This window comes from Lithobates pipiens, unplaced genomic scaffold, assembly GCF_037356315.1.
Source record: "Lithobates pipiens isolate NorthernLeopardFrog02 unplaced genomic scaffold, aLitPip1_a1.2 Scaffold_3, whole genome shotgun sequence".
Lineage (NCBI taxonomy): Eukaryota > Metazoa > Chordata > Amphibia > Anura > Ranidae > Lithobates > Lithobates pipiens.
In genome coordinates this window covers 40,835,093-40,858,031 of record NW_027507790.1, presented here as the reverse complement: position 1 = coordinate 40,858,031, position 22,939 = coordinate 40,835,093, and the positions used below count along the sequence as shown (strand labels likewise).

At 44.7% G+C, this 22,939-nt stretch overlaps 2 protein-coding genes across 3 annotated transcripts in view; one reads left to right on the top strand and one right to left on the bottom strand.

The window, feature by feature from the left end:
- The window catches only part of RSPH14 (radial spoke head 14 homolog), a 362,664-nt gene that overhangs the window by 44,681 nt on the left and 295,044 nt on the right, over nt 1-22,939 (top strand). The gene's annotated exons all lie outside the window — the stretch shown is intronic.
- Nucleotides 14,807-22,939, bottom strand: part of GNAZ (G protein subunit alpha z) — a 212,095-nt gene continuing 203,962 nt past the window's right edge. The window contains exon 3 of the mRNA XM_077461527.1: nt 14,807-21,769. Within this exon, the coding sequence (XP_077317653.1) occupies nt 21,425-21,769 (345 nt within the window). The 3' untranslated portion in view covers nt 14,807-21,424. The remainder of the gene's footprint in view (nt 21,770-22,939) is intronic.

Below are 22,939 nucleotides of genomic sequence, written 5' to 3'. Positions count from 1 at the left end.
TTTCTAACTGAAGGGGGAGGGAATTGACTAGAGGAAGTGACAGATCGTGGTTTCTAGCTAATAGGAACACCCGATCTGTCTCTCCTCTCAGAACAGCAAAGGGATCGCTCGTGGCAGACGGTCATCGCAACCGTCGCCCACGAGCATCAGCAACCCCGCAGTGCAGCGCGTGCCTGCTATCCCGATCCCGCAAGCCAACGTATAGCTACGACGGTTCGTGGGAACGTGCCGACCTGCCGTAGTAAAATGACGGTGGCTGGTTGGCAAGGGGTTAAAGTCTTCAAAATGTATTGATTCTCCATAAAATACACAAACAGCAGTAACCGGGTTTCAGCCTTGCAGGCCTTGTTCACTACTGTTCAGCTCTAAATAATCCTCTGATCATATTGAGTAGTAGCACTCTACTCCTGCTCTAAACTGGAAGTGAAGCCTTGCGGCTTCACAACTGATTGCCTACTGCGCATGATGCGCATGATGCGAATCGTGCTGCATTTTGTGAAGGGGCCATTTACGAAGGAAGGAGGGGGGGACCAAACTTCAAAACCTCTGTCAAAACCAGGTACCCTCTCTTCCACCCCTCCAAAAGGTGCCAAAAGTGGAAGCGGAGGAGGGGAGGAAGCAGACAAGTGGAGCTTCCCCTTTTGGATGGAGCTTCACTCTAAAGAGGAACTAAACCCTACTATCATTTACAGCCAGGAAAGCTGCCATCTTAGCCTCAATAAAAGCTACAGTTGCTGTGGTGCTACACACGTGATCAGCTATGACACAAGCCATTTGATGGCTTGACATTTTGGTTGAGAGCTAACATAAGCACACTAGTAACTGTAATGCTGCGTACACTCGACTGGACTAGGTCCGAAGGGATTAGACCTAGAAACAGAACATGTTTCAAATCTATCTGACGGACTCAATTCCGATGGACTAAAATCGTGTGCTGGTCCGACGGACCAAATACGACGCAAGGGAAGCTATTGGCTACTGACTATTGAACTTCCTTTTTTAGTCCCGTCTTACGTCATCACATTCAAGACTGAGTCCGTTCGTGTGTGGCCAAGTCCGTTTGTTCGGATAGTCAGTCGGAACTCCGATGAAAGTCCGCTGTTGGAGCTAGTTTGCCGAAAAGTCCAGTCGTGTGTACGCGGCATAACAGTTATCATTCCAGGCAGGCATTGCATGTAACCATTTTGGGAAACAGTTAAATCAGTGGGTTTATTTTTGCTTTAAAGTGGAACTAAACAACTCTATCGTTTTCATGATGCTGCACATGTGATCAGTTAGGACACCAGCCATTTGATGGTTTGACAGTTTGGTTGCCAGCACAAGCAAATGTGACAGTTCGCTTCCGAGCATGCGTTGAATTGTTTCCGAGCATGTGTAGGAATTTTGCGCGTCGGAATTGCTAGACGATCGGAATTTCCAATCAAATTTTTTCCGACCAAAAAATTGAGAACCTGCTCTCAATGTTTTGCTGGCGGGAATTCGGCCAGCAAAAGTCAGATGGAGCATACACATGGTCACATTTTCTGGCCAAAAGCTCTCATCGGTCTTTTGCTGGCCGAATTTCCTATCGTGTGTACGCGGCATAACACGTGTTTAGATACGTTTAGAAGTATCAAGTGTTTTTTCTGTTAAAACTCTGCAGCTTCTGGAAACACTGGCAGTGGTTTTTTTCCTGCTACTAAAATCCTTTGCCACTAAACTCCTCCAAAAGCGGTTGTGTGTGTGGACACAGGCTAACATGCAGGGGTGTTTAGAGGCAGGGAAAAAAAAGCACCAGGCGGCCCTCGGAGCCGCTAAAAACACGTCCAGTGTGCATGAGGCCTAGATCTATCATGATGAGAGAATTACAAAGGTTGCCATTGATGACCTCATTTTGAAAATGCTAGTTGCCGGGGGTTGGATAGTTTTAAAGTTGCAAACCCCAAGAAAAAAAAAAAAGAAACCTGTAAGACAAAACCATTATGAAATACTTACTTGAAATACTTACCTTAGAACGAAGCCCGCTATCAATGTAGGGAATACATGTACATTTCTTGGGACACATGCTTGGTATTAAATTATCATTTTTCAGTGTGTTTGCTTTTCTCCTGTTGGACACTTTTTCAACCTTTTTATCATTACTCCGGTGAAAGAACTTTGACTGCAAGATGCTTATAGTCAGACATTTATTACACTGTGTGGAATGTCATTTAGCCAGTGATTTGATGGCAGATTACACAGATCCCAGCTTTAGACAGAAAGACTGATGGGGTCAGGGCCATCTTTAAGGCAGTGCAAAAGGGGAAGCTGCCCTGGGCCCTGTCATTGTTGTGGGGCCCAAGGCAGCTGCCTCATACTTGCCAACTATCCCAGTTTAAATTCCCTAGTCCCTTAAAGTTTTAGTCCTGTGATGTGTCCCGAGATATCAGTGTGAAGTGATGGTACTAATGCTGCCCAGCTCTGCCATAATGTTGTGTACAGATGACTCACCTGCGGACCCTGTGTTTACATGTAAATAACCGTCATCCATATGTAAATAGCGGCGGAATTACTAAGTAAATAGCTGTGGGCCGCAGCATTGATATGTAAATAAAGGTGGCAGTCATATGTATATCATGCTTCCCTGCAGTGAAGAGATGATGTGCTGTAACCTCTAGTAACCAATCAGTGAGCAGTATTACTGTACAGTAATCTCTATCAACCAATTAACAAGCAGAAATCATTTGCTGTAAGCTCTAGCAACTAATCAGTGAGCTGCAATGTGTGCTGTAACCTCTAGCAACCAGTCAGTAAGCAGTAATGATATGCTGTAACTCCTGGAAACCAATCACAATTGCTGCCTGATCTGATACAGTAAACTGATTTTAAGTCTAGCTGCTATTTATTGTATGTCTCAGAGCAGGTGGAGAGTGAAATTGCATTTGAGCCCAAGAACATTTTTGCCCAGGGTCCAATCAATATTAATGTCGGCCCTGGATGAGGTAACACAAAATGGATTTTCCAAAAATGGATTTTCTGCCCATAACCAATGGCCACTAAACAAAGGGAACATGCCTACTGAAGAAGAAGTGGTAATTAACTTTTGTACTCTGGGGGAAAATGGTTATCCTACTTTCTATGGGAAAGGTCCATAACTTATTGTGTCACAGGAATGAGAAGGCAAGAAGCAGAGTTAAAGGGGCTACAGGACTTTCAGATCTTTTGTAGCATATATAATAAGGGGTTGATATGATAAGACAAGACTGAAGAGTGCAAAATCTGGTGCAGCCGGGCATGGTACCCAATCAGCTTCTAGCTTCAGTTTTTTCCATTAGGCTTTGACCAAAAAAGCTTATTGATTTCTGTGCAGAGCCGCGCCAGATTTTGCACTCTCCAGTTTTAGTAAATCAACCCCTATCTGTCTAAAAATGCAGGGACCACTGGGGGTTTGGGGCCTTTATGTGCAGGGGTGGCAGATCTTTGTTCAATATACAATTCTGCAAACTGGCAAATGTAGTATCTTTTTTGCTTTCAGACAAAGGATTAATCAAAAACACTGCTGTATGCTTATGATTAAAGAAGAACTCCAGCATCACCCGTTTCTGTCCTATCTTCTTCTACCTGTGATTCTCTAACGAAAAACTGTGCAGTAAATTTTTCTTCTCCTCGCTGTGCGGCTTCAAATTTTCATTGTAGGGCATTAAAGCAGACACACTTCTTGTCTGCAGAAACCTAATCCAACACAAGACCTACTGACCGTCTTAGGTACTCTCCAAGGCAGCGATTCTCAACCAAGGGTTCCGTGGAACCCTAGAGTTCCTCCATAGGTTGCTAGGGTTTCCTTCAGTATTGGGCAATTTCTCCCTCTCAGATAAGTTCCCACTGACAGCATTAATCTTTTTAGCTATATGTAAGGGGGTAATTCTTCCCAATCACCACAAGTGTAAGGACCATTCTTCCCACTTTCCATCACACTAATGTATCATGAGTTGTAGAGTTCTCATTTTTAGCAGGGGTTCCCCCGAGACCAGAGAACTATTTCAAGGGTTCCTCTATGTTGAAAAGGTTGAGAAAGGCTGCTCCAAGGGCTTCAGGGGGTCTCAGTCACTGCTGCTGTGTGCGATGCGGTGCATACAGCTTCCAGAGAGCCAATTTTATGTGGATGAGTTATTAAGGAGCCCACCAGCCCTGCAAACCAAGGAAAAGCAGCCAATTGTATACTGCTGTTTGTCGTGTTGCTCTCTATGTGGGCATGCAGTGTTGTTTCCCAAGGAGTAGAAATGATTTGCGGTGTTCCATCTTGTTGCTGTCTAGTGAATATAGGGCCGAGCTGTAAACATTATTTGTAGGCAGCGGTGGCACAGGCACAGAATAACCGTGGCCTTCAGTTATTCTGAATAATTGAAGGCCTAGGTCATTCTTTTACCTGCACTGTTAGTGTGAAAGGGAGAGAGTGAGTAAGCGGGTTCCCTAGGGATCTTACATGATCCAGTCCATCTGATCCCTGCAGTCCCATGGGATCTGGTTAGGCCCATAGCGGGAATGACATAATGTACGTTTTATGTGATTATTATCATTTCTGTCTAAAGAAGCAGAGGCCATCTGTGAAACACTTTATAATTATAACTACAGTCATCATCCATCTAAAACCTGTGGCATATTCTGTAATTGATAGTCCTTTGATGTATATCATAGAATATACAGTATCTCTCAAAAGTGAGTACACCCCATACATTTTTGTAAATATTTAATTATATATTTTCATGTGACAACACTGAAGAAATTACACGTTGCTACAAGGCAAAGTAGTGAGTGTACAGCTTGTATAACAGTAAATTTGCTGTCCCCTCAAAATAACTCAACACACAGCCATTAATGTCTAAACTGCTGGCAACAAAAGTGAGTACACTCCTAAGTGAAAATATCCAAATTGGGCCCAATTAGCCATTTTCCCTCCCTGATGTCATGCGACTTATTAGTGTTACAAGGTCTCAGGTGTGAATGGGGAGCAGGTGTATCAAATTTGGTGTTATCGCTCTCACTCTTTCATACTGGTCACTGGAAGTTCAACATGCCACCTCATGGCAAAGAACTCTCCGAGGATCTGAAAAAAGAATTGTTGCTATACATCAAGATGGCCTAGGCCAGTCATGGCGAACCTTGCCACCCCAGATGTTTTGGAACAACATTTCCCTAGATGCTCAACTACACTGCAGAGTGCATGAACATAATGGGAAATGCAGTTCCAAAGCATCTGGGGTGCCAAGGTTTGCCATCACTGGCCTAGGCTATAAGAAGATTGCCAGGACCCTTAAACTGAGCTGGAGCAGAGTGGCCAAGACCATGCAGCAGTTTAACAGGACAGGTTCCACTCAGAACAGGCCTCTCCATGGTCGACCAAAGAAGTTGTCTTGTGAAATAGACATATGAGTGCTGCCAGCATTGCTGCAGAGGTTGAAGGGGTGAGCCTGTCAGTGTTCAGATCATACATCACACACTGCATCAAATTGGTCTGCATGGCTGTCGTCCCAGAAGGAAGCCTCTTCTAATGATGATGCACAAGAAAGCCTACAAACAGTTTGCTGAAGACAAGCAGCCTAAGGACTTGGATTACTGGAACCATGTCCTGTGGTCTGATGAGACCAAAATAAAGATATTTGGTTCAGATGGTGTCAGGCGTGTGTGGTGGCAACCAGGTGAAGAGTACAAAGACAAGTGTGTCTTGCCTACAGTCAAGCATGGTGGTGGGAGTGTCATGGTCTGGGGCTGCATGAGTGTTGCTGGAACTGGAGAGCTACAGTTCATTGAGGGAACCAGGAATACCAACATGTTCTGTGACATACTGAAGCAGAGCATGATCTCCTCCCTTCGGTGACTGGGCCACAGGGCAGTATTCCAATATGATAAAGACCCCAAACACACCTCCAAGATGACCACTGCCTTGCTAAAGAAGCTGAGGGTAAAGGTGATGGACTGGCCAAGCATGTCTCCAGACCTAAACCCTATTGAGCACCTGTGGGGCATGCTCAAACGGAAGGCGGAGGAGTGCAAGGTCTCCAAAATCCACCAGCTCCGTGATGTTGTCATGGAGGAGTGGAAGAGGACTCCAGTGGCAACCTGTGAAGCTCTGGTGAACTCCATGCCCAAGAGGGTTAAGGCAGTGCTGGAAAATAATGATGGCCACACAAAATATTGACACTTTGGGCCCAATTTGGACATTTTCACTTAGGGGTGTACTCACTTTTGTTGCATGTGGTTTAGACATTAATGGCTGTGTGTTGAGTTATTTTGAGGGGACAGCAAATTTACACTGTTATACAAGCTCTACACTCACTACTTTACATTGTAGCAAAGTGTCATTTCTTCAGTGTTGTCACATGAAAAGATATAATAAAATATTTACAAAAAAGTGAGGGGCGTACTCACTTTTGTGAGATACTAAATATATATATACACATATATATACACATATATATATAAATACACTATATTACCAAAAGTATTGGGACACCCACCTTTACACACACACATGAACTTATTCAACATGAACAGTATTCAGTTGGCAGCTATAAGGCCGCGTACACACGCGGGGACTGTCTGCCGAAACTAAGTTCGTCAAACAGTCCGCTCAAACTTTTGAATGAACGAACACGCCCACACACGGCACTTTTTGAGCGGACAAATACGGCAAACTTTGTTCGTCGTACTAAGTCCGCGCAACTTTTGAAATGAACGGACTCGCCCACACACGAGGCAACAGTCCGCTCATTTCGAGCGCGTGTGCAGGTAGGCGGGGCCCACGACGGAGACGTCGCGGGCTCCGCCGCCTGGAATGTACTTAAAGGGGAACCCCAACGCCGAAAAAAATCGGCGTGGGGGTCCCCCCAAAGTCTACAACAGACCCTTGTCCGAGCACGCTACCCGGCCGGCCAGGAAAGGGGGGCGAGCGAGCGCGCCCCCCCTCCCGAGCCGTACCAGGCCGTGTGCCCTCAACATGGGGGGTGCCTTGGGGAAGGGGGGGCCGCGCGGCCCCCCCACCCCAAAGCACCTTGTCCCCATGTTGATGAGGACAAGGGCCTCTTCCCGACAACCCTGGCCGTTGGTTGTCGGGGTCTGCGGGCGGGGGGCTTATCGGAATCCGGGAGCCCCCTTTAATAAGGCGGCCCCCGGATACCGGCCCCCCACCCTATGTGAATGAGTATGGGGTACAATGTACCCCTACCCATTCACCTGTAAAATAAAAGTACCCAAAAAAAAAACACAACACACGAGATAAAATATTTTATTGCACAGCTCCGGGGGTCTTCCGTCTTCGGGGGTCTTCTCGCCGGACTCCTCCGCTATCTTCTTGTAGCTCTTTTGCTAGCGGAGGAGTCCGGCTTTCTTCCTCCCCGCCGCCGGCCTCTTCTCCCGACTTCGGGGGTCTTGTCCCCCTCTTCGGTTCTTCTGCCGGGCCACCGCGCCTTCTTATAGCTCTTTTACAGGCGGTGGCCCGGTCTTCTGTCGCCGCTGCCGCCTTCCGGTCGCCTTCCGTTCTTCTTCTTGTTCTTCTTCTTGTTCTTCTTCTCCAGGAGATGTTGACACGTCGCTCTCTCCGGCCGGAATGCCAGAGCCGCGCTGTGCGGCCACTTATATAGTGACAATGGGGCGGTGTCACATGGTATATGTCACATGGGTTGGTCACATGGGTTGATGTCACATGGGGACTATGACATCGTAAGGGGCGGGGTCACCATGTGACCAACCCATGTGACATATACCATGTGACACCGCCCCATTGTCACTATATAAGTGGCCGCACAGCGCGGCTCTGGCATTCCGGCCGGAGAGAGCGACGTGTCAACATCTCCTGGAGGAGAAGAAGAAGAACAAGAAGAAGAAGAAGAACGGAAGGCGACCGGAAGGCGACAGCGGCGACAGAAGACCGGGCCACCGCCTGTAAAAGAGCTATAAGAAGGCGCGGTGGCCCGGCAGAAGAACGGAAGGCCGCGGCGACAGAAGACCGGGCCACCGCCTGTAAAAGAGCTATAAGAAGGCGCGGTGGCCCGGCAGAAGAACCGAAGAGGGGGACAAGACCCCCGAAGTCGGGAGAAGAGGCCGGCGGCGGGGAGGAAGAAAGCCAGACTCCTCCGCTAGCAAAAGAGCTACAAGAAGATAGCGGAGGAGTCCGGCGAGAAGACCCCCGAAGACGGAAGACCCCCGGAGCGGTGCAATAAAATATTTTATCTCGTGTGTTGTGTTTTTTTTTTGGGTACTTTTATTTTACAGGTGAATGGGTAGGGGTACATTGTACCCCATACTCATTCACATAGGGTGGGGGGCCGGTATCCGGGGCCCCCTTATTAAAGGGGGCTCCCGGATTCCGATAAGCCCCCCGCCCGCAGACCCCGACAACCAACGGCCAGGGTTGTCGGGAAGAGGCCCTTGTCCTCATCAACATGAGGACAAGGTGCTTTGGGGTGGGGGGGCCGCGCGGCCCCCCCTTCCCCAAGGCACCCCCCATGTTGAGGGCACGCGGCCTGGTACGGCTCGGGAGGGGGGGCGCGCTCGCTCGCCCCCCTTTCCTGGCCGGCCGGGTAGCGTGCTCGGACAAGGGTCTGTTGTGGACTTTGGGGGGACCCCCACGCCGATTTTTTTCGGCGTTGGGGTTCCCCTTTAAGTCCATACCAGGCGGCGGGGCCCGCGACGTCTCCCTCGCGGGCCCCGCCTACCTGGAGACGCGCTCGAAATGAGCAGACTTTCCTCCGAGCGGGAACAGTTTGCTCATTTCGAAAGTGGCCTACACACGGGCGGACTGTCCGCTCAAACCAAGTTTCAGCGGACAGTTTTTCGGAATTTCCGAAAAACTTTGTTCGTCAAACTGTCCGCTGAAACTGTCCGCTGAAGCCCCACACACGAGCGGACTGTCCGCTGAAACACTGTTCAGCGGACAAAGTTGAGCGAACAGTCCGCCCGTGTGTACGCGGCCTAACAGTTTCAACTCTTCTGGGTAGGCTGTCCAAGAGGTTTAGGAGTGTGTCTATGGGAATGTTTGACCATTCTTCCAGAAGCCCATTTGTGAGGTCAGGCACTGATGTTGGACGAGAAGGCCTGGCTCACAGTCTCCACTCTAATTCATCTCAAAGGTGTTTTGTTGGGTTGAGGTCAGGATTCTATGCAGGCCAGTTAGGTTCCTCCACCCCAAACTCACTCATCCATCTTTAAGGTCCATCTTTATGGACCTTGCATTGTGCACTGGTCCAAATCATTTGGTGGAGGGGAGATTATGGAGTGAGGTTGTCTTTCAGGGGTTGGGCTTGGCCCCTTAGTTCCAGTGAAGGGGCCTCTTAAAGGTGTCGGCATACCAAGACATTTTGGACAATTTAATTCTCCCAACTTTGTGGGAACAGTTTGGGGATGGCCCCTTCCTGTTCCAACATGACTCCGCACACGTGCACAAAGCAAGGTCCATAAAGACATGGTTGAGCAAGTTTGGGGTGGAGAAATGTGACTGGCCTGAACAAAGTCCTGACCTCAACCCCATAGAACACCTTTGAGATAAATTAGAGCAGAGACTGCGTGACAGGTCTTCTCGTCCACATCAGTACCTGACCTTACAAATACGCTTCTTGAATGGTCAAACTTTCCCCATAGACACACTCCTAAACCTTGTGGACAGCCTTCCCAGAGGAGTTGAAGCTGTTATAGCTGCAAAGGGTGAGCCAATGCAATATTGAACCCTATGGACTAAGACTGTCATGCCATTAAAGTTCATGTGCGTGTAAAGGCAGGTGTCCCAATACTTGTGGTAATATAGTGTGTATGTGTATGTGTATATATATATATATAGATACCTGTAGCTGGATTGCATGTATAGGGTAACATTCTCTCTGTGGATGTAATATATATTTATATATATATATTTTTTATATATATTTAGCTTTTTTGGAGGTCTTTTAAAGGTGTAAATGTTTTTATATGTATTCTTTAAATAAAAGATATGTGATTTTTAGTGCATTTGGGGTTATATCCCTTGTAGTTAGAAAAGAAAATATTTAACTGAAAGTTTTTTGCCCGGAGTTTACATTTAAGGAAGGACTAAGGGCACAATCACACCAGGTGGGGTAAGGGAATACATGCAAAACCACGTGTTTCCCACACTTCACCAAAACCTGTTGCCCTTTTGCAGAGCCCTGCAGGTGCAATCCCTTTTGTAAATATGAATATTAAGTACCGTATTCATCGGCATATAACACACACCTTTTTCCCCTTAAAATCAGGGGCAAATCGTGGGTGCGTGTTATACGCCGATGCCTGCTGTCTGTGAGGGCAAGAGGAGCGCCGGAGACATTGACCGAGCCGAGTGTACTGTGTACTCAGCTAGGCTCGGCTCTGCTCGTAGTCACGCCCAGTCCCACCTCCTAGCCTTTACGTCCCATCATTGGACCGGTGTTGTGTCCATCATAGCAGCTGGGCCAAGGGGCGGAACGCGGTGTGACTGCGAGCGGAGCCGAGTACACAGTACACTTGGCTCGGCTCAGTATATCTTGGTGGTGCTCCTATTGCCCTCAGAGACAGCGAGGAGGAGCCGAATACACACGACATCTGTGTATCTTGGCGGTGCTAAATTTAAAAACCCATCATGCTGCAATTTTGGGCAAGGCTGCAGATGGACACTGGGGAAGGCTGCAGATGGACACTGGGGAAGGTTGCAGATGGACACTGGGGAAGGTTGCAGATGGACACTGTGCAAGGCTGCAGATGGCCACTGGGGAAGGTTGCAGATGGACACTGTGCAAGGCTGCAGATGGCCACTGGGGAAGGCTGCAGATGGACACTGGGGAAGGCTGCAGATGGACACTGATAAGGCTGCATTGATGGACATTTAAAATGTAAGTTTTTTACCTTAAACTTCCCTCCTAAAAGTTTTTTTCCTAAAACTTCCATCCTAAACTTGGGTTGCGTGTTATACGCCGACCCATGTCATATGCCGATAAATACGGTATATGTAACATATGTATACTTCAAAAATCCTTCATTTGACAAGCATGTATGTAGTATCTGTAAAATTGATAGCTTGTTGACCTCATCTAAGGCTTCACGTACACGGGACATTGTTTAACCTCTCCTGAACGATTTAACTTGACAGCTAGAAACCGGCTTCTAAAAACGTCTGTTTAGCAGCGTTTACATTCTAAAATGAAAAACGTCTGTAAACGAAATGCCGCTAAACGCGAGTTACCACGTTTAGCAGCGTTTACAAGCTGTTACAGGCGTTTGCAGTTTCAAATGCCTCTGAACATCCACCTAAACCCAATTTTTTGCATTCCAAAAATGCTTCTCAATCAACCGCCTAGAAATGTCTATAAATGACCCTGTGTACATGTACCGATAAGATAACAGAGGAGAGTTCAGGGGCAGCTGAAAAAAATGCGAGACTTGCCACCCCCTCCATTCTTCTGCTCCATAATGCAGAGGCATGCAGACAGACTGCAAATTACTGTGCAGTGTGCACAAAGCACTTGTTTCATGATGCCCTCTGCGCTGCTTAACAAGTTGTCCAAACAGTTTAGAAGAGGCCAGACAGAATGCTGCACACAATGAGATAGGCAGCCTCTCTGGAGTGGTAGCAGGGCATTGTGGGAAAGCAGGAGAGAAGTGGGGAAACAACAGAACACCCAGAGGTTAGATGCTTACATATCATCCTTTGAACATTAACAGGCTTGTTAGAAGACAAAGAGAAGGCAAATTAGTACTTAACTGATCTGAAATCTGCTTACTGTGGATTAAATAGAACTGTGATTACCATGATCATTATTGGTTGTTAGACGGAAAAAATACATCTTGTTATTCCTGGGAGAAAAGGTTACAAACTTCTTTTATTATTCCTTTATTTCCCAGCTAATCTATTATTTGGTTTGTTGGGCAGAATGTAAAAGTGGGCACTGCTAGTAAAATATAATCAGAGTGGTCAAAGCTGAACTTCTGGATAAGCAAATATTGTCTAAATACAAGAACCATGTTTTTTTACTGGCAGCCAGTAAAACCCGAGCACTTTTCTCTTGCCAGTAAAAGGAAAAGGTTGCCAGTTAAAAATATGGCTGTGATGCTCGGCTCCAAACTGTACAGTTCCAGTCCGGAGCCAGCCGAGACCATTCAAGTGCCTGGGTGTTCAGGCAGGACTGGCAGGGGGGGGGGCGTGGTCTGGTGGAGGCGGTGCCTGAGCGTGTGCCTTGTGATGTCATGGTGCAAGGGACCGGAGCAGGGCATGTGGGTCTGCGGGACAGGAGCAAAGCAGGTTGGGAAAGGGACTGTCAGTGCTGTTTGGACTGAAGGACTACCTGGCGTGGACAGAGACTGTCACTTTGACTCGGGAGGGGACATGTCGTGTCGGTGAAGGGCCATCATCATCTGTGCTTCTACACATGGCTGTCAGTGTCATTGTGAAAACGTTTGTGTGCCTACCTATTCTGTTTCCTTACCCTCCTGAGTCCTGTACCTGAGCTACTTACTTACTATATCAAAAATAAAATAAGAAAAGTTTTTTTGCCTTAATATCTACCTTAAATCACAGTGCTAATTGCATATTATACTTGTTTGTAGCATAAATACTGACATTTTCACTTAAAACAAATTTTGTAACTTCTGGAAATGTCAGTAAAGATTTGGCTGTGCCAGTAAATTTTGGGTGCAGCGTTAATAAATTCCAATTTGGTAGGTTGGCAACACAGCTTTTGCAGAGCCCCGCAGGTGCAATCCATTTTTAATAGCGTTCCCATGCATCTAGCAAACGTGGACGTGTTCGTGCCTGACAAAGCGCTTGGTCCCACAGTGCTATGTGTTTTGGTTTTCAAAATTGTGCTGGAACCTTTTTTTCCACATTTCTTGCTCATAGGGCAGTCCATTTAAATTGTTGGGCTGCCCTAAAACATTATACGTGGAAACAAGCCGTAATGTGCAAAAAAACAAACAAAAAACTGTCAACTGCTCACCCAAGAAAAAAGTCTTCTATCCTTGTTATATCCCGATCTGTTACTAAACCCAGGACCCTGCATTAGCTATATCTGGTCTTCCACAGTACACAGAACATGGAAATGCAATTATTTTAGTAAGTATAAACTGCTAAATACCTTTTCTCATCTGCAGTATATAGCAGTCTTGTGACTTCTATAAGACCCCTTTCACACTGGGGCACAGGGCGCTTTACTGGCGGGAGCGGGGCGCTAACCCAGTGGCGGCTGGTGCTCCAAAAATTTTGGGGGGCGCAAACAAACTAAAAAATTCAGGAAAAAAACTTTTCTCATCAGCAATATATAGCAGTTTTGTGACTTCTATCAGTGTCCAGCCAAGCACTGGTTAAAGCTTGTAAGAGTTTTCATTCTCCTCTGCCTGTCCTATGAGGCTGCATGACCCCTGACCCTCTGTCTGGACAGTGCTGATTACATGCACCCTCCCAGAAAAAAAAACTCTCTAGCACTACACACCAAACTGAACATGTGCAGAGTGCCCCCAAGGCTCTGTTCTATCTGGAGATGGATTGGGGACAGTGGAAGATGGAGAGAATCAGAAAAGACAGGATTAAACAGCCTTTTTACACAATGCAGAGGATTAACAATTTAGGTTCTACAGTGAGTATAACAAGCATGCTTTACTGCATATACAGACTGTTTACTGGGGTAGGTTTAGTAACATTTTAATTCCTGTTTCAGTGACTACAGTGCCACTGGAGCAGGAAGTAGGGTGAAATCTTTTTAATAAAGCTATAGACAGAAATAGAAAAAAAATTATAATAAATGAATAAAAATGACAGTTAGGAGGGGGGTCAGTGGTAGCCCACCCCCAGCAAGGTATACTTATCAATAGTGCCCCCTCTACTGCAAGAGTTCACCCTGGGTAAGCTCTGGTCTTTGAATAAATATCCACCCTGCTATTCTTCAGGCATAAAAGAACTGCAGTAAACTTACCAGTCATCTTAGACTCCACTGACTTTGTCAGAATTTTCAGGTTAGGCTGGCCTTACACCTGTAGACTTTCGTTCAAACGCTTAGATGAGAAGGGATTAAAATCGTTCTTGCAAGCGATCGATTGTGCTTTCAAGGACTCGACTAATTTCTAGCAACTTCATTAAAGTACCTTGTCAATGTTTCGATTTTCAATTGACAATCTGCACTTTGCCAAGTTTATGCCCATATTACTTTTTTTCTCAGACGGGAGCCAACTTATGGAAAAGACACCTATTCATTACCATTATATTTGATACAAACTTTCCATCCTTATGCTTTAATTTTTTCGCTCCCTCTGCTTGAAAGCGATTGTTGAAATGGCCCCTTTAACTCTTATGCCCGTATACACGATAGGAAATTCCCCCAGCAAAAGTCAGATGTGAGCTTTTGGTTGGAAATTCCAACCGCGTATATACTTCAATGGACTTGAGAGCAGGTTCTCTATTTTTTTGGTCAGGAAATTCCGATCGTCTGTACAAATGCCAACGCGCAAAATTCCTACGCATGTTCATAAACAATTCGATGCATGCTCGGAAGCACTGAACTTCATTTTCTCGAGTCGTCGTATTGTTGTACGTCACCACGTTCTTGACGTTGAAAGTTCAGAGAACTTTTGTGTGACCGTGTGTATGCAAGCCAAGCCAAGCGAATTCCGTCGGAAAAACCATCCCAGTTTTTTCCGACAGAAAATCCGATTGTGTGTACGGGGCATTAGATAATCAAACAAATGTTCTAAAAATGTGAGTTTTTGAACAAATATCTACTGCTGTAAGGCCAGCTTAAGGATCTGTAGATAAACCATGCAAGTGCTTGCTGAAAAAAAAACATTCCTTTTCCATAAACAGAAAAAAAAAACCCACAAATGATCCATTCAGAACCTTTATTTCCCTTTCGCCAGTAGAGATTTATTTTTGAAATCGTAGTGTCATCAGCCTTCAGGGGCAAAGAAGCCTGCAAGGCACTCTGGCAAAGCCGTGTAGCAGGTACGTAGTGTGTTGCAGGCCTCACAGACCCTGAGGAATTGAGCCCTTGGCAGAGGAGTCATACACTGTATTTAGGGGTATTGTGTTCTCAGGAGGACACCAAGTGAATTGGGGTACACATGAAGCTGTAAGGGGAATCATTTACATACTAAGTGGATGTGCTTTACACAGTCTCAACTTATTTACACACACTTCACACAGACATCCAGAATTAGCGGCCCAGCTTCCTTAGAATAGGGGAACTCTGCATCTCTATGGTAGGCCAATGCATTTCAGGCCAAACCCTTTAGCGCCCGTTACCATAAAAAAGGCAACTTTATTGTTCATATTGCTCCATTGATGCTTCTTTAATACCGCACTACTCCAGTTTAAAGAAAACAAAAATGGCAGACTTGCCCAGAATGTTTTTTTTTTTTTATTAGCACAGAAAGTCCTCGTCAGTGTAAATACTCAAAGCTGAAAGTTTCTTTTAATTTTCCTTCTCTTTTTTTTGCAAAATAAATAGCCAGTGTTATATTTGTTTCCAGTGTATTTTTTGTTTCTTTACAAACATAAATAATCAAGCACTTCTTTGAAAATGTCCTAAAAATGTTCTGCTTTTTATCTTAAAAAAACGTGCAGGGCTTGGCAGAAGAAAAAATTAGTTATGTGTTGTATGGAGAATCGTCAGCGGGAGCCTGTTTGCTCCAGTGTTGCCCCATCCCTGCGTCATCAGCCATGGTGACAGAGGTTTCCTTGAGTCAAGGAGTTTAACCTTAATAATAAAGCCCAATTGTAAAGGACGGGCTCTGTTGATGATACTGTCAGGTAGTCTACAAAGATCAGCAAGGAACAGGATTAAAAATAAAAAAAAAGACTTAAATTTGCATTCTAGCTGTTATATGTATACTTGCAATGGTTAGCAGCTGCAAAAGAGGCTTTAAGATCATCTTTCTAATTTTGCAGATGGCGATGGAACAACCTAAATGTAAGTTTTACTTACCATTGCAGCCTACTTTTAAGAGAAGTTGTCATCGCGTTTTGCAACTATGCATGTTATAGTCCTGATGCAGTAGCATCTTTTTTAAGAATTCCTATTACCTACCATTCTTACCACACCATTTATGAAAAAACATGGAATTCTTATTTACTTTACAACACCCAGGCCTGTATTTATCATAATGGCACAGGTAAACCAGTTCCTAGGGCAGCACAGTAAGAGGAGCAAAACCTAGCCTTGAATTTTACCAACTGTGATTGTTTTGGGGGGGGGGGGTATTTTGTTTCTCTGTCCTGGCCACATCTGGGCATTTGTGGCTAACTTCAGCCAACGAACTCTGGGGGAAAGTAAATGCTGGAGATTTAGAAAAGAGTCATTAGGCTCACTATGTAAACATCAATCTATCTCTCTTTTCTGTTTTTTTATTGGTCTGTATTGCATATTAAGCAATGCATTATTTTCCACAGCACATTCCATCATTATTTTTTTTCTAATAGCATGATAGAAGTAATACAAAATGGTGCATAAAGTCAAAATACAGCCCTGACAACACCTAAAGGTGTCTATCAATTCATAAGGTGGTTGGCCTTTCATGCACCATCAGACCATTCGTGCTCATCAACGGGGAAGAAATTAACATTGTAGATGTTGACAGGTATTTCAGCAGGGAACATTAGGAACTGGTTTTCTAGCAATGTCTCCCCCCCCCCCCCAACAGATGCCAGCCAGCTTTAATTATACAGTGGAGGAAAACATTATTTGATCCCTTGCAGATTCTGTAAGTTTGCCGACTTACAACGAGATGAAGGGTCTATACCTTTAATCATAGGTGTATTTTAAATGATAGAGACCGAATGTCAACCAAAAATGTCACAAATGATAGAGATGTTTTAAACTGAGTTTAAAGTGGAAGTAAACTCCTCTAACGTTTTCATCCATGGAAGCTGCCATCTTTACCTCTGTTTAATCTTCAGCTGCCACGGTGCTGCACATCTGATCCGTTATGACACCAGCCATTGGGTGGTTTGACAGTTTGGTTGAGCGCACAGACAATGTGCAGTCAGCATTCCTGGCATGCCGTTTTTTGAAATCGATGGGTTTACTTCCACTTTAAGTTCAGTGAGTAAAATAGGTATTTGATCCCCAAGCAAAACATGACTTAGTACTTGGCGGAGAAAGCAAGCACAGAGGTAAGACGTTTCTTGCACTTGGTTACCAGGTTTGCACACATCCCAGGAGGGATTTTGGTCCACTCTTCTTTACAGATCTTCTCTCTAAATCCTTAAGGTTTCTTGGTTGTCCCTTGGCAACTCGAAATTTCAGCTCTCTCCAAAAATGTTCTATAGGATTAAGGTCTCGGGACTGGCTAGGCCACTCCATGACTTTAATATGCTTCTTGAGCCACTCCTTTGTTGCCTTGATGGTATGTTTTGGGTCATGCTGGAAGACCCATCCACACCCCATCTTCAGTGTTCTGGCTGAGAGAAGAATGTTCCCATCCAAGATTTTACAATACATGGCCCCATCCATGTGACAAAGTCAGCCTGTACATTTAGCAGAGAAACAGCCCCAAAGCATAATGTTTTCACCTCCGTGCTTGACTGTAGGGATGATGTTTTTAGGGTCATAGTCCTCATTTTTCTTCCTCCAAACATGACCAGTCAAGTTAATGCCAAACAGCTAAATTTTGGTCTCATCTGACCACAGGACTTTCTCCCAATCCTTCTCTGAATCATTTAGGTGCTCATTGGCAAACTTCAGATGGGCCTGTACATGTGCCTTCTTGAGGAGGGGGACCTTGTGGGCACTGCAGGATTTTAATCCATGGCGGCATATTGTGTTACCAATGGATTGTTTGTTGACTGTGGTCCCAACTGCCTTGAGATCATTCACAAGCTCCTCCCATGTAGTTCTGGGCTGATCCCTCACTTTTCTCATGATCATCCTTACCCCATGAGGAGAAATCTTGCACGGAGCTCCAGACCGAGGGTGATTGATGATTATTTTGTATTTCTTCCATTTGTGAATAATTGCTCCAACAGTTGTCTTCTTCTCACCAGGCTTCTTGGTGATGGTCTTGTAGCCCATTACAGACACTTATAAAGAAACAATCAAATATTTTTTTTTCCCCCACTGTATGTATTTTTTATGTGATTGTTGCCCAACCTGACCATGGCTGAGTAACTGTCATCTTATATGGAAGGGCTGTTTTACAGTGAATGGAACCTAAAAAGGAAACGTGTGTTGAGAAAAATATATGGGTCTGGCCTCCTTCTGACAATGGTTAGTGAGTTGACTATCATGCAGCATATCATTTAAACAACTGTAGTAAGTCAGAACATCTGATCTTCATATATTTTCTGAATCTGCGAAAGGGATTAAATGAAAGGATCAGTGTGATGTGCAGGCAACTAGCATTTTTGGAAGGACAGGTCAACAATGGCAGCCTACTATTTCTCTCAGCCCAGGTTCCCTTTAAAACTGTAGTATTTGTGCAGGAGAGTACTAAAAAATACTGCCTGGTGCACTCACTGAGCTATATTCCATTCTGTGGTGTGCTATTCAGGCTGGATTCACACTGTAGCAGTATTTTAATTGGTGCTATGCCATATGTTAATATCCATTAAGCTGTTCATGTATAGTGTGAATGGCACATAGCAAACAATTGTTTTTTTTATGTGCCCTGTTTACCTCATACATGTGCGGTGGTGTGTAAAAAACAAAATTCAATGAACCTGAAGTGTACAAGCCCTTAATCTTGTAAATAAGCTTTAAAGATGAACTAAACCCTCCTATTGTTTTTCAGTCAAGGAAGCTGCCATCTTAGCCTCCGTTTGATCTGCAGTTGCCATGGTGTAATCAGTTATGACACCACCCATTTGATGGGTTGACAGTTTAATTGAGAACACAAGCAAATGTGACAGTTAGCATTCCCTGCATGCCGAAAATGTAACTTTTTTTCTTGAAATCATTAAATCGATGGGTTTAGTTCCACTTTAAGTTTGTTGGGAGATGCAATAATCAGGACTAGTTTTACAAACTGTCTTATCGGTTGTTCCCATTAAGAGCAGCCAATTAGCAGATGTGTGCCTGAACCAGGATCGGCCAACTTCCGCTCACTGCACCCCCCCCTCTGGTGCCACATTTGGCACCTTTCGGGGGGGACCTCAACCGCGGGTATTGATGTCACCGCCCGGGCTCCCTTCTCCTCCTTCCCTGGCCGCCGGGCCAATAGGAGAGAGGAACAGAGCTTCGCGCATGTGCAGTAGGGTTCCCGGCGTGAAGTCATAAGGCTTCACTGCTGGGTTCTCTTACTCGCAGTGGAGGTGGCATGCATCCGACAGCTGATGTAAAAATCAGCTGCAGTGCCAACATCACTGGACTCCAGACAGGTAAGTGTCCAATTATTAAAAGTCAACAGCTGCAGTATGTGCAGCTGCTGGCTTTTAATTTTTGCAGCGGTGGGCGGACCTCCGCTTTAACAGTCAATAATTACACTCAGATTCAGATATATCAAGATCTGTCAAAGTGCACTAATTTGTACATGTACATTTGTGGACTATTTTAGTAGCTAATTTATATAAAGTGGTTTGTATATTAGAATCAATGGCTGTAATGGATGGGCAATTGATTGCATTTCATGTTGAAGACATAAATTATGCAATTCATATTTATTAGCCAACACATTGTATTTTACATGAGTAAGGCAAACACAGATTAAAGAGTAGGCCCAGCTTGGGTGAAAAAAAATAAAAGTCAGTGGCTACAAATACTGTAGCTGCTGACTTTTAATATTTACCTTACCTGTCCAGGGAGCCCGCCATTGCAGCACCCCAGCCGATCTCCAAATCGACTCCCAGGTGCCGTTGCCACCATTCCTGGTAGGGGAACCAGGCAGTGAAGACTTTCGGCTTTTCTCCTGGTACCCTACTGCGCATGCGTGAAGCGCGCTGCATTTTCTAACTGGCCCCGTGGTGGGGGAAGGAGGAGGGGGGGCCGAACTTCCGATAAATTGGGCCGCGGCCTGTCTTCGGAAGTGGGAAAGAGGACCTGTTAAAAACGGAGTTCCTATTTTTGGGTGGAACTCCGTTTTAAAGTCCCCTATGCTGGACTTTGTTGTATTTAATCTCTTCACGTCTCTTTTTGTAATGTTAGAGACCTATCATAGGCCATTGATTTCAAAGCACCTGACATTAGGGAAGCAATCAACAGATTTTCTTGAAGTATAGAGAGAAAGATAGCTACTGCATTTTGGAATGGTATGTACATGATATAGATTTTGTAAAGGCCCAAAGAAGATGCGTTTCCTAAAGAGGATTTACAGTTTTTTAATATTTACCCAAGACTCCTCCATACACTAGCTTATTAACACTAGCAGTATGCACTACTACATGGCCGTTGGTATGTGATGTGAAGGAAGCGTTGTTAGAACGTGACGCAGTAGATTAGGTTGCACCACGCTGCACTGAACAAAGTACTGCATGCAGTACTGTTGTTTTTTAGCACACAGCACTGCAGCATTATGGTTGTGAACTGCCACGATAGAGAACAAGGCTTTTTGCCTTGACTATGTGTTGGAGCTGCACTGGGCAAGGCTGCCAATGGATCTGGTGTGAACGGGCCCTAAAACTCAGAGGTTTCACCACCTCTCACAGACCTCCATCTTTAACTAGTCAACTACAGGGATGCTATTGTGTGTATGGTTTACAGCAGCCTATTCCTTCAAGCAGCCACTTCATGGTATGAGCGTGCCACAGTATCAGGCGAACATAGGCATTACAGCTTCTGCTCCCATGGAAACAAAGGTGGGGGGGGGGGGGATTTCCAGGCAAAGCAGAAATCCCCTTTAAACTGGGGTCCTTTTTAGGAATTTGAGAACTGTGATTGTCACCTTGGTTTGAACGGAGTTCCCTGCACTCAAATAAGCATAGCTTGTATTGCAGCTGTACATTGCAAGTATACAACAACATTCAAATTTCACTAAACTGTCGTACCCTGTGTAGGTTTGGCACATATACGAGGTGCCAGGCATAGCTGGAATAATACAAAACAGTTATTTTTTTTTTTCTTTGTTCGGTGCTGGCATTAAAGCATCCTTTCTGACAGTGACCGCTCCTTACCTGACACAACTTAAATCCCCCCTGGGCAGCCAGAACATCTCCAGGAGACCCAGAGATCTTCAGAAAATTTCCATATCAGACATCAGTCGAGCACAAGTTACATCCACGCACACGCACACCACACATACTGAATACAGGGAGCAAAGAACATGGGCCCTATTCTTGGTCCGATACAGGATTATCAGACATGTTATCAGCGTTGAAGAAACCCAGCCATAATCTTCCACTGTCAGAATGAAGAGTTTGTGTGGGTGAGGGGTTCACTGTGGACTTATCAGTGCAGTATGTGGGGAACCTCTGTGTATAACCTCACCCTTTGTAAGTGTTTACTTTTTCCCCTTGACATGTGCTCTCGTGTTTGAGGACATGCCCTGTTTGCTGTGCTGGCTCCAGGAGAATTGCTTAGCACAGGCCAATGTATTTAAGATTGTTCTGGATAATAACATCTGTCACTGCGTCAAAAACAAACTGAATGTTGCTGGTGTCCGTAGCGCAGGTGAAGTGTGAATAAATCTCCTTGGTCTCCTTATTGCGATTCAAGTCCTCAAACTGGCGCTGAATATAGACTGCTGCTTCCTCATACGTGTTCTGTCCCTTATAATCAGGAAAGCAGACGGTGAGAGGGATGCGTCGGATCTTCTCAGCTAGCAGGTCCTTTTTGTTGAGGAACAGGATAAGAGAAGTGTTTATGAACCAATTGTTGTTGCAGATAGAGTCGAACAGACGAAGGCTTTCCGCCATACGGCTCTAAATATAAAAGAAAAAGAAACGTTAGGAAGATGGGCAGTGCGCATAACTAGAAAAGGATTTTCAAACAACATTTATATGATATTGGTTTTTAAAGAAATATGTGCTTAATGGGTTATATTGGCATAATATAAAATGTTTCCTCAGAAAATTAGAAAGACCCTGTTACTAAGCCAATAAAATCACTTACAGTCAAGGAAAATGTTTATTACTTACCTTTCCAGTGGGCAGTAAATCAAATATTCTCTCTTAAAAAGCTACAAACTACACTGGTATATGGTACTTCCAGGTATGTCAGATGTATGGCTGTGCTATACTCTGTGGTTTCTGCCATTGGCTACAATGTCACTACAGAACACCAGGTATAGGACATAACCCGTCAGATACCAGCAGTGCCTTTTTAGTGCCTTATTTAGTAGGCCAGCAAATACAGGCTAAATGTATTTGCATGTTTGCTTGTTGCTAACACTGTTTGGCCTTTTTCTAGTATTGCATACAGTAGGAAAGGGTTAAAAATTCTGACAGATTTCTTTTGTCATGTGTGTCCTGTTGAAGATTTTTCATGATCATTAGATGAACTTCTGTTGAGCCGGAACAGCTATAGATGGATCAATATTCGGCCCTTCCCTGCTGAACTGACCAAATTTCGATCCATCTCTGACCAGTTTTAACCCTCACCACTATATCCATATCAAAAAAGATTTTGCTTTTTACAAACTCTTCTGTTCAGCTAAATCCCAACCTTCCTGCTCCTTTTATCATGTTCAGCTAAGTCATTAAGTTTATATATTGGGTATACTTTATGGAATTTCACAGATTAATTGCTGGCCTCTGACCATTTAATGTCTGTATAGACACCTTGGTACAGGCTGCAGACATCAAATAAACCATCATAAAGATATACATTGGCATTTATATGGATTACACATTCCCCTCTGTACTTTGTGACTACAAATATTATGTTTCTTTATTGTTGAATGAGAGATTTAGGAATTCATAAACAGTCGGTAATCTGGAGTCGCCTAGTAATCTGGAGTTGCCTTCGAGGGAAGCTGTTCTGATCATGTCCATGCTAAGAAAGTCCACTTCCTGCGGACCATTGACCCTTTTTGTATTTTTATTTAGCATTGTCCTTCCTTCTCCTACAGTCTTAGTCCTTATAGCCCATTC